Raw genomic sequence first — 13,832 nt, forward strand, 5'->3', positions numbered from 1 at the left:
GCATTTGATTCGAGTCAAGAATGCTCAATGACAGTATTGTACTAGACTAGATCCCATATAAACCTGATACATACCTTCATGCAACTTTCTGGATTATATGCTTAATTTAAGTAGTCTTTCTTGTTATTTATTTGTTTTTTGATTCACCAATTTTTGAATGAACTAGGATCCTTAAGTATAACAATAGATTAGCAAGAGAGATCAGTGTAATCCTTATTAAAAGGAAGGGGCAGCATGGTGAAATAGAAGACCTCTGAATTTGGAGTCAGAGGACTTGGGTACAGATTGATTTTGCTTCTGTTGACCATAGTGGGTGTGACTTTGGGTAGGTCACTTCATATCTGTCTGCAAAATAAGGAGTTGTTCCTCCAGACATCAGGGCTCAGCAACTTGAATTATAATCTACACTTGGAAAATATTAAAAACCTGAAAATACTTAAAATACTAATTTTTTTTTAGGTTTTCTGCTACTGTTTTTATCTTCTACTATTTGTTTTAAATAACGATTATGAAACATAGCACCTACAAGGTTTTTTTTAAATCCATGTAAGAAAAAATGGAAGGATGATTTTAAAAGAGTAGCAGATATACAGTAGAAACTGTTAAAAGTGTTTTCAATGTGAATCAGGATGTTACTAATATGTTTTATTACAATGAAAGAGAGTGGGGGGAGAGAAACTTTTAAAAAAGCATCAGTACGATCCAGCTAAAGTAAAATAAATTTAATGTTCAACTTTTTAATGGACTTCTAAATAGTAAGTGACATTGATCTTTGACCTAAACAGTTTAAACTTTTATATTTATGTGCTCTTAGTCAAATAAGGAAAAAGTTTTGGAAAATAGTAAAAAATTGAACATACCTAAGATAGATCAAGTTTTTACTTAAAGACCTCCATTGAACTTACCTACCATCTCCTGAGGTGCTCTGCTCCTCTTAGGAATAGCTTCATTGTTAGGAAGGTTTTCCCTAACATCCTTACATCAGTTTACTTCTGTGTACCCATTGCTTCTAGTTTTGCCCCCTGGGATCAAGCAAAATAATTCTGTACCTTCTTCCACATGATAGCCCTTTAGATACTTGAAGATGGCCACCATTCTTTTCTCTCCCCTTTGTCTCTCCATCTTTTAAATATTTTCTTTTCAAGACTCTACAATCCATTCTTCTGATATTTTCTTGAAATCTTGCAGAAGTTGTCCAATTTGTCATTGTTTTTCCTAAAATATAATATGCCTGAATTAAATTCAACACCCAAGATGTGATCAGAATAGGCCAAAGTTGAATGGGTCTGTTTGCTTGTTAAGCCTGGCCATTGTCTTGATGAAGTCCAAGATGGTATCATACTGTGATATTCTGGATGTTTTTTAGTTTAAATACTCTGCTTTCATAACCTTCTTGAAATTCTTTTTTCAAAAAAGTTACAAGTGAATCAGATTTGAGGATTATCATCACCTAAAACAACTGACTACTTCCTCTAAACATGAGTTTTTTTAAAAAAAATATCTGTAACAAGGAATCTGTTTACTGTCATTTTCTATCATAAGCATCTTGAGAATAGCATGTCATTTTTACTTTGTAAGTAATCTAATGTGACATATTTCTTGTATACTTGTATACTTGTGTGTGTGTGTGTGTGTTTACTCACATAGGAGATAATGACATAAAATTTTGTGGGTTATTGAAATAAAAATGATTTAAGGAAAAAATTCATTTTTAATCCCTTGCTAAATTGCTCAATTATAAAAAAGTTTCATCATTTAAGAATCACTGTTGAACATATGAACATGGACCTAGTTTAGGATCCATACTTGAAAGAAAATGGTCATATATTTTAGTTTTTGGATGAATTATGATTAAGTCTCCATCTTCCACAGCAGAGGGTGAACTCTATACATTTGGAGAACCAGAGAATGGAAAGTTAGGTCTGTCACCTGAGCAACTGAAAAATCATAGAATTCCCCAGTTGGTTCTTGGAATTCCAGGGAAGGTGAATCAAGTAGCTTGTGGTGGAGGCCATACAGTAGCTTTAACAGGTTGGTACCCAAAAGAATTTGAATTGATTTTTGTCCTTTTTTTCTGTTTGGGTAAACAAGAAGCTTAGAATAACTTTAGACTTTCAGCTAATCTCTAATATGTATTCTAGTCTGTAGTAATAAAAATCCTTTTGTATTAACTGCTTAAAATAGCTTTTGTTGCTTGTATAACAAAGGAAAACTGCCATTTTGGGTATCATTGTGGTCATCACTATTTTAATAACTATAAATTTGATGTGGGCCTAGTTTTTTAAAGGCAAAAAATGTTATAAATATATATATATCTTCTGGCTTACAAATATACTTAGTAGGATTTTGTTACCATTTTATTTCACCTGCTAACTATTTGATGAGGAATATCTATTGCATAATTCAACTGGATAAAGAAAATGTGTTACTTTTTGAAGCTTATTAACTTTTAGTTAGTGGATTCATGTAATAAAGGTTGCTTTCATGTCTAGTAAGAGTTAATGCAACTTCTAAAGTGATTTGATATACTCTTCTTGAGTTATTTACCAAATCGCATGTAGCCCATTATTTTAATTGGACTTAAAAATTGAGCAGAAGGAGAGGTGATTTGATTGCCTTTGGAAAATTGCAAAATTCTTTTCATGATACCAATGCTGCTCTCTGAAATCAAAACCCTTTAAGATTTTTTTTTTAAGCTGCTAATATCTCAGTTGTGGAAGTAGGGAATAATGTAAGTTCTTTAAAGACTTAAGGTGAGAATTATTCAAAAGGCAGTGGAGAACTACATGAAGGATATGATCAGTCTGCAGTACATTACAAGTGAAGAATTCTGTGAGAGAAACAATATAAAGATGTTCTTTAGAGAAGGCCCTCCATTAAGTATACATTAAGATGGATGTATGGAATGATGTGCTCAAGAGTTGCACAGGATGAGCAGACATAGATGGGTCACTTTTTAAAGTAACATACACGGAAAAGGCAGTAATTGGGATAAAGAGTGATTATCCTTGCTTTTGATATGACACATTCTAGTGATTTGAATTGATAGTACTTTTTAAAAAATAAATTTTAAAATTTAAATAAATTTTCTTTCAAAAATAAATTATCTCTTGTTTTTTTGTTACCTACATTTTCAAATATTGACCTTCAACAACTTCTTTGTCCCTCTATCTGAAAGCTATCTCTTAAAACAAGGGGGAAGGAAGGAAATGCCCTTTCACATTTCTTTTTTATTTCATCACTAGTCACTATAATTTCATAGCATTTCAATTATTTTTTTGTTTATTCTTTCCATTTTTGCTTTATTGTATATGCTGTTTTCCTGGTTCTGTTTATATCGCTTTGAATCTATTCAAAAGTTACCTTGCTTCTCTGTATGTATCATATTCATTGTGTTATCATAAAACACAGTATTATTGCATTTTATGTTCAGCTGGTTTAACTATTCTCCATTTGATACGTATCTATCCACTTTGGTTGTTTGCAGTTCTTACTATAACCAAATTTGTATGTATTATTTCCCTTCATAGAAGATAAGTCCTTAAATATTTAATACAACTTTTAAGTTAAAAAGTGACCACTTGAAAAATAGGAATTATAGTGCTAAAAATGAAGTTGCTTGCTTGTGACTCTTGGAGATCTTAAGAAGAGAAACCATTTATTTTTTCTGAATTGCTCACCTAAAAGAAAGAACCATTGATCTTGGAGGTCCTCTTTGCTTTATTTTTCTGTATTTATTTAATTTATTTAAATCTTTTTGTGTTTTTTATTAAGAAAATGTAATACCTCAGGAGCAGCATGGTATAGTAGAAATTCTAGTTTTCTTGCTTCTGACACATATTAAGTGATCCTGGGCAAGTCACTAGGTGCCAACCTGCATTGGGAGAGAGAGTTGAAATACCTGGGGGTTTCTTTGCCAGTGAAATTACAGAACCATTTCCTAACTATATCTCCTATTATAATAATAACACTAAAATTAATTAGGAAATTTTATTTCAATAATTTTTTTTAAATTTTTATTTATTTAATTTATTAAATTAGTTGTTAATTTATTAAATTTAAATAAATAACAAAATATAAATGTATAAGTATATATGTATATATGTGTATGTATGCATATATATGCATGTTTATGCCCACACACGGTCACATATGAACTTATATGAGAATGATAGAGAAAAGTAGGCCTATAATAAAATTACATTTACAAGTTTTTCTTTATATCTCTTTGTCTTACCAGATTAAGTCCACAGCCTTGACATCAAAAAACTTAATTTTTTTCCTTTTTCTTCCAGATTTTCTTTGTCATTACAATCTTTAACTTGGGTTTTAGAAATTCTTTTGAATTCATTTCTAAAGAATGGTACTTCACATTTTTTACAAACTATTAAATTTCTATAATAGTACATTTTTAGTTAAAATATTGATTATATTTATTGTTATTATTAAAAAGTATTTAAATTTAAAAAATATTTTGCTCCTTTTCATTTTCAGAGGAAGACATATATTCATTTGGCCTTGGACAGTTTGGTCAGTTAGGCCTTGGCACTTTTATATTTGAAACTTCAGAACCAAAAGTTGTTAAACATCTTCAGAATCAGAAAATACATTATATTGCATGTGGGGAAAACCATACAGCTTTAATATCAGGTAAGGATTCAGTATAACAATGCATTTAACTTTATAATAAAATGATTATACTGAAATGTTTCTAGAGGATAATTTTTCATAGAAATCAAATGGTTGAAGATAAATTTTTGAGCAACACTTTTCTATTATCTTGATATTCAAATATTTAATTATAATAGTACTTACCCATTTGTCTGTTTTACTTAAAACAGGAATACATAAAGGATTAGGATTAGGGTTTTGTACTCTAAAAATCCAGGTACATAGCATATGCAAGAGGGGGGATGGTTTACTAGAAATAGAATGGAGCTTAGGAATCTTGCCGCCAAGTGGTCTTTCCTTCATAAAGCTTTCTGTGTTCCTCTCTATTACTAATAACCTTTTGGCTCAGCTGCCCCAGGATACTTTATTTTGCATTTTTCTAAAGTGTTTATATTATATTATATTACATTGTATTATAATTATAGTAATGTTATAGTAATATCTGCTGATATATTTCCCCCTTACTAGATTGTTGACCCTAAGAAGCCAGGGCTCAGGAATCTAATCTTTGGATCTCTGCCCATTTTCTATTCCTATTGTGCCACATACAGTAGGCATTTGATGCTTGTTAAATTGAAATTTTTCAACTCAAAACAAGCAGTTAAAAAAAGCAATCAGGATACATGCACCATTTTGGCAATCTCTGCTAAATCCTATTCTAAAAACTCCTTGTGATGTGACTTTGTATTGTCAGACTATATAGTCTGTTAACCAATTTTGTTAAGTGCCTTCTGTGGGCCTGGGACTGTGTCCCTGCTCTAAATCACATCTATGTGCAGACAAACTCTAGTCAGGGTAAAGGGATCCTAATCTCAAAGGGAAAGCAATTCTATTAAGGAGAACTGGGAATAGCTTCTTGTGAGACTTTAGCTGAGGAGGCAGATAGGAAGAGAGTGAATCAGACATGAGAGATTGCAGTGGAAATGCTCAGCCAGGAAATAATCATGTGCAGGAACTGCCAAGAGGTGAGGGTCACCGGATCACTGGGTATATACCAAGGACGAGGGGAAGGTGTTCAAGGGTCAAGAGACAGGAAAGGTGATAGAAGACTTAAAAAATTGATCAGAGGATTTTCATCCCTGAGGCATTTGATGCTTGTTAAATTAAACTGGTGTTCAATAGGAGGGTACATGATTAGATTCATACATTAGTTAAAACAGATTTAACAGTTGTGGAGTATGTACTGGGGTTGTTTGGGGAGTGGAGGAAGGGAGAGTCAGAATTTCAAGAATTAAGAGATTGAGAGGGAAGGAAATAAACTCATGCATATGTTTATTCATGAGTCATGGGTTCTGGCAAATTCTACCAAATGGAAAGACTTGAAATTCAAGCTAGGAAAGTGAGATTGTATAGCACTAAGTTTGAAGAGGTTCATCATCAGGCTGGCTACAGAGGTGGATATGTTGACCAGAGCAATTCTTTTTAGGCAATTTAAAATTTTTATTGATGCTCCCTGCCCCGCCCCCCACATTGTTGTCATTTCTTAATTTACCTGTCCTCTTAAAAGAATTCACCTTTTAAACAAGATACAGTTAAGCAAATCAAGCCAACACATTGATGATGTTGGAGTCCTTATATGTCTCATTACATACTTTTGGTCTTCTACTTTTGCTGAGTTTAAGCAGATATATTTATATGCCATCATCATTCCTCTAGGGTCAAGATTGTATTGATAGAAGTTTAATGTCTTTTAGCATTATTTTCTTTTTCACATTATTGTGATCATTGTATATCTTGTTCTTTTGATTTTCTTTCTTTGATTTACTTTCTTTGATTTGCATGAGTTCATGAAAATTTATCTATATTTCTCTAAATGCTTTAAGTGTGTTATTTCTTATGGCTCTTGCCAAGACATAGCATGGTGTCATGGATTGAGAATTGACTTCAGCCTCAGGAAGATGTGTGTGGGTTTAAATCCTACTTCTGGACATACACTGACTCTGTGACCTTGGCTATAAGTTGATTCTTCTTTTCTGAAAAACAGTTGGGATTGAGCTGTAAAAATTATTAAATTGTTCACACAATTTTCCTTGATGAAGTGATATCAATACTGAACATTTTGCTCTAAGGAGTTTTATGACAAAAAAACCCACTATTATATTTAGACTAAGATAATTATTTCTGTGTTCTGGGAGCAGAAGACTGGAAACAACATAACTTAGAGAATACCAGAATAGATTGGGATATATAATAAAATGGAATATTAATAACCATTTTGGGGAATGGAAATTCCCTGGAATTTCACCAGTGTAGGGAGCTCTCTGTAAAAAAAATTCTTTTTTCTAATGCACAGATATACATCTATTTTTTTTTTTTTAGATTTTTCAAGGCAATGGGGTTAAGTGGCTTGCCCAAGGCCACACGGCTAGGTAATTATTAAGTGTCTGAGGTCGGATTTGAACCCAGGTACTCCTGACTCCAAGGCCAGTGCTCTTTCCACTGTGCCACCTAGCCGCCCCAACATCTATTTTTCAATAGATAGTCTTAGTTGAATCTGACAGATTGTGTGTATGAAATGCTTTTCTAAACCTAATGTTTGCCAAACTTTCAATGTTCTAAGAAGTTAGTGTTAAATAATCAATCCTCCAGAGGAATTTGGAAGGCTACCTGTAAGTTTTAGAGAGTTGTAATCTTCATTTAGTGGAAGGAGCACTTAATACAAAGTATTTGGGGATGATAATATACAAAGCGATATGTTCTAGGTCTCCTCTTGACTTTGCCATCCTGCCCCTTTGTACCACTCTTACTCTCCTCATCCCCTTTCAATTTCTGTGTGTTGCAAACTCATTGAGTTAAGGACTGTCTTTTTTTTGTATTTGTATTCCCAGTGCTTAGCTCAAGTGAGCTCATAGTAAGTGTTTGTTGTTGTTGCTCAGTTCTTTCAGTCTTTCAAATCTGTGAACCCATAGGGCTTTCTTTGGCAGAGATACACAAGTAGTTTGCAACTTCCTTTTCCAACTCATTTTACAGATGAGGAAACTGAGACAGACTTGGCTAGGGTCACATAGCTAGTAAGCGTCTGAGGCCAGATTTGAACTTGAATCTTTCTGTCTTCATGACCAGCATTCTTATTTCGTGCACTGCCTAGCTGCCAGAATGGTGCGTGTATATGGATTGCTTTTTTACCTGCTTGTTTTGACTTCAAATATTTCAATTTTGCAAACATCAAACATTAGAAAATTTTTTTTGTTTGATATTTTCTTTTTCCACTTAATTGTTATGAAAAATTTTCAACATTAATTCACTTACATATTTATTTATAGGTTAAACATTTTTCTATCCCCCTCCCCTCAGTGGCAGACAGTCTGATAAAAGTTGTACATGGTACATTTGTGTTTAACATGTTTACATATTAGCTATTTTGCATATGAGGAATTAGGACTAAGGGAAAAGAAAGAAAACCTTTGGATAGGAAGGAAAAACATTAGAGTTTTTTAACAAGTGAGCACAATATGCATTCAGATGCTGTTTTTCCCCTCCTCTGGATATAGATGGCATTGTCCATAACAGTCTCCCAGGATTGTCCTAGATCTCTGAATGCTGAGAGGAGCTGCAGCTATCCTAGTGGATCAATTCACAATGTTAATGTGTACAGGTCTTCTTGGAAAATGTTTGTTGACTAAAGCCAGGAGAGATACAGAGATAAATCAGAACATACCTTCTGTCAGGACTCTCAGTGTTGAATATCTTCACTTACTTTATCTATAGAATAGATATTGATAGCTTTTATGACTGTCTTTCAAGGTCATTTGAGAAGATTTAATACAAAGATATCTGTAAAAGTCTCATTACATGGAATTATATCTATTCTGTGTTGCTTCAGAAAGTAGAATCAGTAAAAGTAACTGAGGCATATTTTGACTCAATAATAAAGAAGTAGTTCCTAATAATTATAGATGTTAGAAGTAAGGCAGTTAGGGGGTACAGTGGATGGAGTCCTGACCTTGGAGTCAGGAGGAGGGGAACTTGAATCTGTCCTCAGACAATTGATACTTACTCACTGTGTGACCTTGGGCAAGTCACTTAACCCTGATTGCCTCGCATCCAGGGCCATCTCCAGTCGTCCCGATCCATATCTGGCCACTGGACCCAGATGGCTTTGGAGGAGAAAGTGAGGCTGGTGACTTTGCACAGCCCCCCTCACTCAAATCCAATTCAGATGCATGTTATGGCATCATCTCCCTGACGTCATGGTCTTCAAGAATGAAGAACAAACATCATCATCAGGTTAGAAAATGTGATGTGCTGCTTTTAAATTGACTTCTCTTTTACTGCAAGGATTTGAGACCTTCAAAAATCATTTCTTAGAGAATATAGAGTGATTTTCTGCATTTGGTGTGAAGTTGTAATGAATGACCTTCCAACTTTTAAGATGTCAATGTTTAAACTTTATTCTAAAGCTTGATAGAACTTGGTGGGTTTTCTGAAATTAGTATCAGTTTTAATAGGTTTTTTCCTTCCCTGTGGATAGAAGAAAACCCCAAATGTAAATCATCATGAAATTTTAGAATTGGGTTTTAGAAATAATCTAGTCCAATTCTCTTTATCAGATACTACTACCAGGGCAATTGGGTACATACCATCATTTGGAGAGTTTCCCATTCAGAAGAGACTCTAAATTATTTTAGTTCCTTCACTTAATCTGTTACTTATTCTAGTATGGCTAATGTACACTAGGAAAAGAGAGTGTTTTATCCATAGATCATGGCAGAGTAATTTTAGGGCATTGATGGTTTGGAGGCAGTGATCAGGTGATTGGAAGGATGGAAGGGATGTTGTTTTTTGCAATTCAAACTTGGGGGAGGGAGAAATCTGTTAGATTAGGGAATCAAAATATAAGAATATTTTTAGATCTAAAGAAATTCAATTCAGTGTAGGAATGACTTGCATGTTCTTGTTTTATTCTTCTAGAATAACAAAATAACTAAAATAACAAAAAAATTTTTTTTATCATCATCTTTCACTGAAAGGCATATGATCAACTAAACAAATGAGTACCATGAAGTCCATTACAAATTTGTGTAATGATAAATGCAGGAAAATTTTAAGACCCTTATATCAAGACCACATATATTTTAATACATGGTAGTTTGATTGCAAAGTAAAAACAATCTTGGAAAATATTGTTCCAGAGCAACAAATGAAAGAAACCAAAAACTTTTAGATTATGTATTGGTGTGATAACAGTGAAAAATGTGCTAGATAAGTAATGATGAAAGGATTTGAGTTTAACTCTCTGATTTCCCATTTGTTATCTGTATGACTTTGGGCAGAACACTTCAAAAAAGGCTCAGGCCTCCCACTGCATCTGGGACCATCTCCAGTCATCTTGACTCATATCTGACCACTGGATCCATATGCTCTGGAAGAGAAAGTGAGGCTGGTGACTTAGCACAGCCCCCCCCCCCCCCCCAATCCAATTCACAGGCATGTATGCCATCACCTCCTTGATGTTGTGGTCTTCTTGGAGAACAAAGGATAAACGACTACAGAATCATTTACCTGATTTGGATGCATTTTCCCTTCTGTTATTAATATATTCTCTCTTGCTTTGGATCTTTGACTGAGTTTTATTCTTCCTTTGTTCTTGGACTGTTCTAGTCTTTTTTTCATAATTTTCCCTATTCTCTTTCTGACTCCTTCCGACTTTGATTGTGACTTCTCCAAGGGCTGGACCTCAGAAGTTGACTGGCTTATGTTCTGGTTTAAATAAACAATTCCTACAGGAACTAATAAATATTTCCTTGATCTCAGTCTGTTCCCTAGGTTACTTCTAGAGGAACAGAATCCTCTAGGGAGATCCTAGGCCCCTTGCTTCAGGCAGGTCTGATGGATGTTTGCTTAGACACCCCGATTTCCTTTCCCAGGGACCTCTGCTTCTCTGAGTTCCCTATAGCCCAGAGTATTTCTGTGCTGAAGTCCAGCCAGAACAAACTTTTGATTTTCCCATCATTGGGGAGCTGGTCAGGAATAGAAAATGGGTTAGCATATGTAGCCTTCCAGAACATGGGAATGAAGAAGTGACTGCTGGGCGAGCCTGGGAAGGGTGAGGGATTGATCAACTCTACTGTTCTTTGGTTTTTACCTCGTTATGGGTTCTTCTTATCCTAAACCATGGAGACAGGTGACTTTACTTTAGTCTTTGCACAGAATTCTTATTTTGCAGAGAGGTCATGAGGAATGAAGAAAATGTCTTATCCATTTTATTGGTCTCATATCCTGGAAATTCACAGAGGTTGGGTTGGAGAGAACATCAAGAAATGAAATGAGGGAGAAAACTAGGAAGGAGGGAAGGCATACAAAAGATATTCAGGATAAATAAGAAAATAAAGGGGTCATTTAAAATACCTTTTCCAAATTAATGCTATTGCTGCTGTTACTATGTAGGAAATCCAAGGTGAAGATAGGATAGAACCTTTTTCTAGTCCTAATTAAACATTCTGGTTTGTGTTCTTTCTTCCTGGTCTATAAGGTACTGTTGTGTGTGTGAGTACTGTAAATTTTCATCACCTGGTGTCCTCTAGCACCAGAGCATTATTGTAGAGTTCCATGGGAGTGGATCAGGGATTGGGGAGGGTATTTAAGCACTTGTATTTGGTCTCATAAACTGAGATCTTGGAGTACTTGATGGAGATCTTGGAGAATTGAGGAGAACGTTGTTGTCCTTGTCTCCCTTGTCATCCTTGTCTCCTGCCCCTTCAACGTTCACTTGGGTAAGGATAAGCTAGCCGGCAGAAACCTAACACATCCTGAGCAGGAACTTAATTCTGGTCAACTTATTTTTTGTTTTTGTTTTTTGTTTGTTTGTTTTTACAAGGCAATGAGGTTAAATGACTTGCCCAAGGTCATATAGTTAGGTAATTATTAAGTGTCTGAGGCCAAATTTGAATTCCTGACTCCAGGGCCGGTGCTCTATCCACTGTGCCACCCAGCTGCCCCATCTTCCTGGTCTTCTATTTCTTCTCCTCACCTCATTCCATCTAATATTTTCTTTACTGAACTCAGTGCCCCTCCACCTTTTAAAAACTTTATATTATTTTTTTTTAATGAACTAAAATCTATTCTCTCCCTCCTACCTTTTCATCACTAGAAGCTGGAAAAAGGAAGTGATAACACATATGTATGTATAGTCTTAACAAATCAGATTCCCACATTGGCCAGGACTGAAAAACATGTCTCAGATCTGTACCTCAGTCAATCATCTTGCTATCAGGAAATAGGTAGAATGTTTCATCATTTGTCCTCCAAAATCATGGCCATGTTGTTATTGATTCTATACTTATCAGTGCATGCAAATCTTCAAATCCCCATTTCTTTACCACATATTCCTATAACCAAAATGATTTTTCTTAGCTACTTAGCTTTCTTAGCCTCTTAAATTACCTAGTGACTTCATTTATATAATAATTTCTTTAAAATAGTGCTCAATAAATATTCATTGTTTGAGTCTTATACTAAACTTCAAGACCTTTCTCTGAGTATATTAACTAACTTCTCTTATTTTTTTCCCAAAGCAAATCTTTTTTTTTTTTTTTTTTTTGGCTTCTGTGCCTAGATTTCCTGCTCACAGCCTTTGATATCTTTTCCTACTGCTAGAATAATACACCTCCTTTATTTGGTACATTGTCATTTTTCTTGAAAATAATTTTTCCTTATTAAAATTATTGCTGTTGATAAAACTAAAATTTGAAAAAAGTTTTTTCCTTGCTCTATGGCAGTCTATGATTATTTTCATGGTAAACTGTTAAGTTTAGATTATTAGAAGAATTAAAAATATATTCTATAATAAACATAAGGAGGGGAAATTTTTAAAATCTTGAGAAATAAAGGTTCATCATACATAGATTGGCAACTTGGGAATGAGTTCTTTGGCCAAGACAACCAATGAAGCAAAAGAATTGCGATAAGTTCCAAAGTTTCTCTCTTAACACCCTTCCCATTTAACAGTTGATGGTAGTACTACATATGAAAAAAAGGAGCAGGAGAACCTAGAAACATGTAACTTAACTTTTGGTACTCCCATCCAATGACCATTGAGTTGACAATAGTCCAAGAGGGAAACTCGATCATATCATTATTGATAGAATTTATAAGGAAATTGCAATAAAATATGAGAATGGCTTGCATGTTCTTGAAGTGGCAAATCAAGTAATTGATGGGGTTGATTTTATTCTTCTAGAGGCAACAAAAAAGGTAATTTCATGGAATAATTGATCATCTTACACTGTATGACATATGATCAGATAAGCAAAAGCTATCATTATGTTAATTAAAAATTTGTATGAAGACATTGTAGGAAAATTTTATAAAGAATTTAATGTGGCCCTGTATATCAAATCAGCACATTTTAATACATGGCAGTTTGATTGCAAAGAAGACAAGAGGGGCATGGTTAAAAAAAAAACTTGGAAAATAATGTTCAGGAGCAACAAATGAAACTAAATGCTTATAGAATTATGTATTGGTTTGGTAACAGTGAAAAGTGTGCCAAATTTGTAATGAAAGGATTTGAGTTCAAATCTCACCCCTGTCATGTCACATCTTATATGACTTTGGGCAGAGCTCTTGATTACTTGTACCCATAGTTTCCTCAGCTTCAAAGTGAGGAGGTTTTCCATCTCTAGATCTTTGTTACTGTATGTGTATACATGGTCTCATAGGAATATTGATAAAATTATAGAATGATTTCTGTATAAAGTGAGTATACACTATATGTAGCTTCATTGTTGCTAATCCAAATAATGTCATACACAATACTATATATATACACACATATATATATATATATATATATATATATGTACTTTGGTTTTATGTACTTTTTGAATGTAATTTTCTAGTCATCAGTTTTTTCCCCCAAGTAGAGGATATCCATTAAGTTCAGTATTTTATTTGGGGAACATTATTGCAATAATCATTATTACATCTTAGTAATAATGTGACTGTCCTAGAAACAGCATCTACATAAAAGACAATATTCTGACACTTGTTAATATTTCAGATACAGGCCATATGTATACTTTTGGAGATGGTCGACATGGAAAATTAGGACTTGGACAGGAAAATTTTACTAATCAATTTGTACCCACGTTGTGCTCTAATTTTTTGAAATTTATAGTCCATCTGGTAAGGATATAACATTTCCTTGTTTAGATGTTCAT

At 34.0% G+C, this 13,832-nt stretch overlaps 1 protein-coding gene across 7 annotated transcripts in view; it reads left to right on the forward strand.

Moving 5' to 3' along the window:
- The window catches only part of RPGR (retinitis pigmentosa GTPase regulator), a 76,992-nt gene that overhangs the window by 18,552 nt on the left and 44,608 nt on the right, over nt 1–13,832 (forward strand). For 3 of the 7 annotated variants that reach the window (XM_074214187.1, XM_074214186.1, XM_074214191.1), the window contains 3 exons: nt 1,873–2,031; nt 4,495–4,650; nt 8,720–8,898. In XM_074214187.1, coding sequence (XP_074070288.1) covers nt 1,873–2,031; nt 4,495–4,650; nt 8,720–8,898 — 494 coding nt within the window. Of the gene's footprint in view, nt 1–1,872; nt 2,032–4,494; nt 4,651–8,719; nt 8,899–13,672; nt 13,798–13,832 lie in introns of all 7 variants that reach the window. The other 4 variants (XM_074214188.1, XM_074214190.1, XM_074214189.1 and 1 more) reach the window with 4 other exon arrangements.

This window comes from Macrotis lagotis, chromosome 1, assembly GCF_037893015.1.
Source record: "Macrotis lagotis isolate mMagLag1 chromosome 1, bilby.v1.9.chrom.fasta, whole genome shotgun sequence".
In the NCBI taxonomy this organism is placed as follows: domain Eukaryota; kingdom Metazoa; phylum Chordata; class Mammalia; order Peramelemorphia; family Peramelidae; genus Macrotis; species Macrotis lagotis.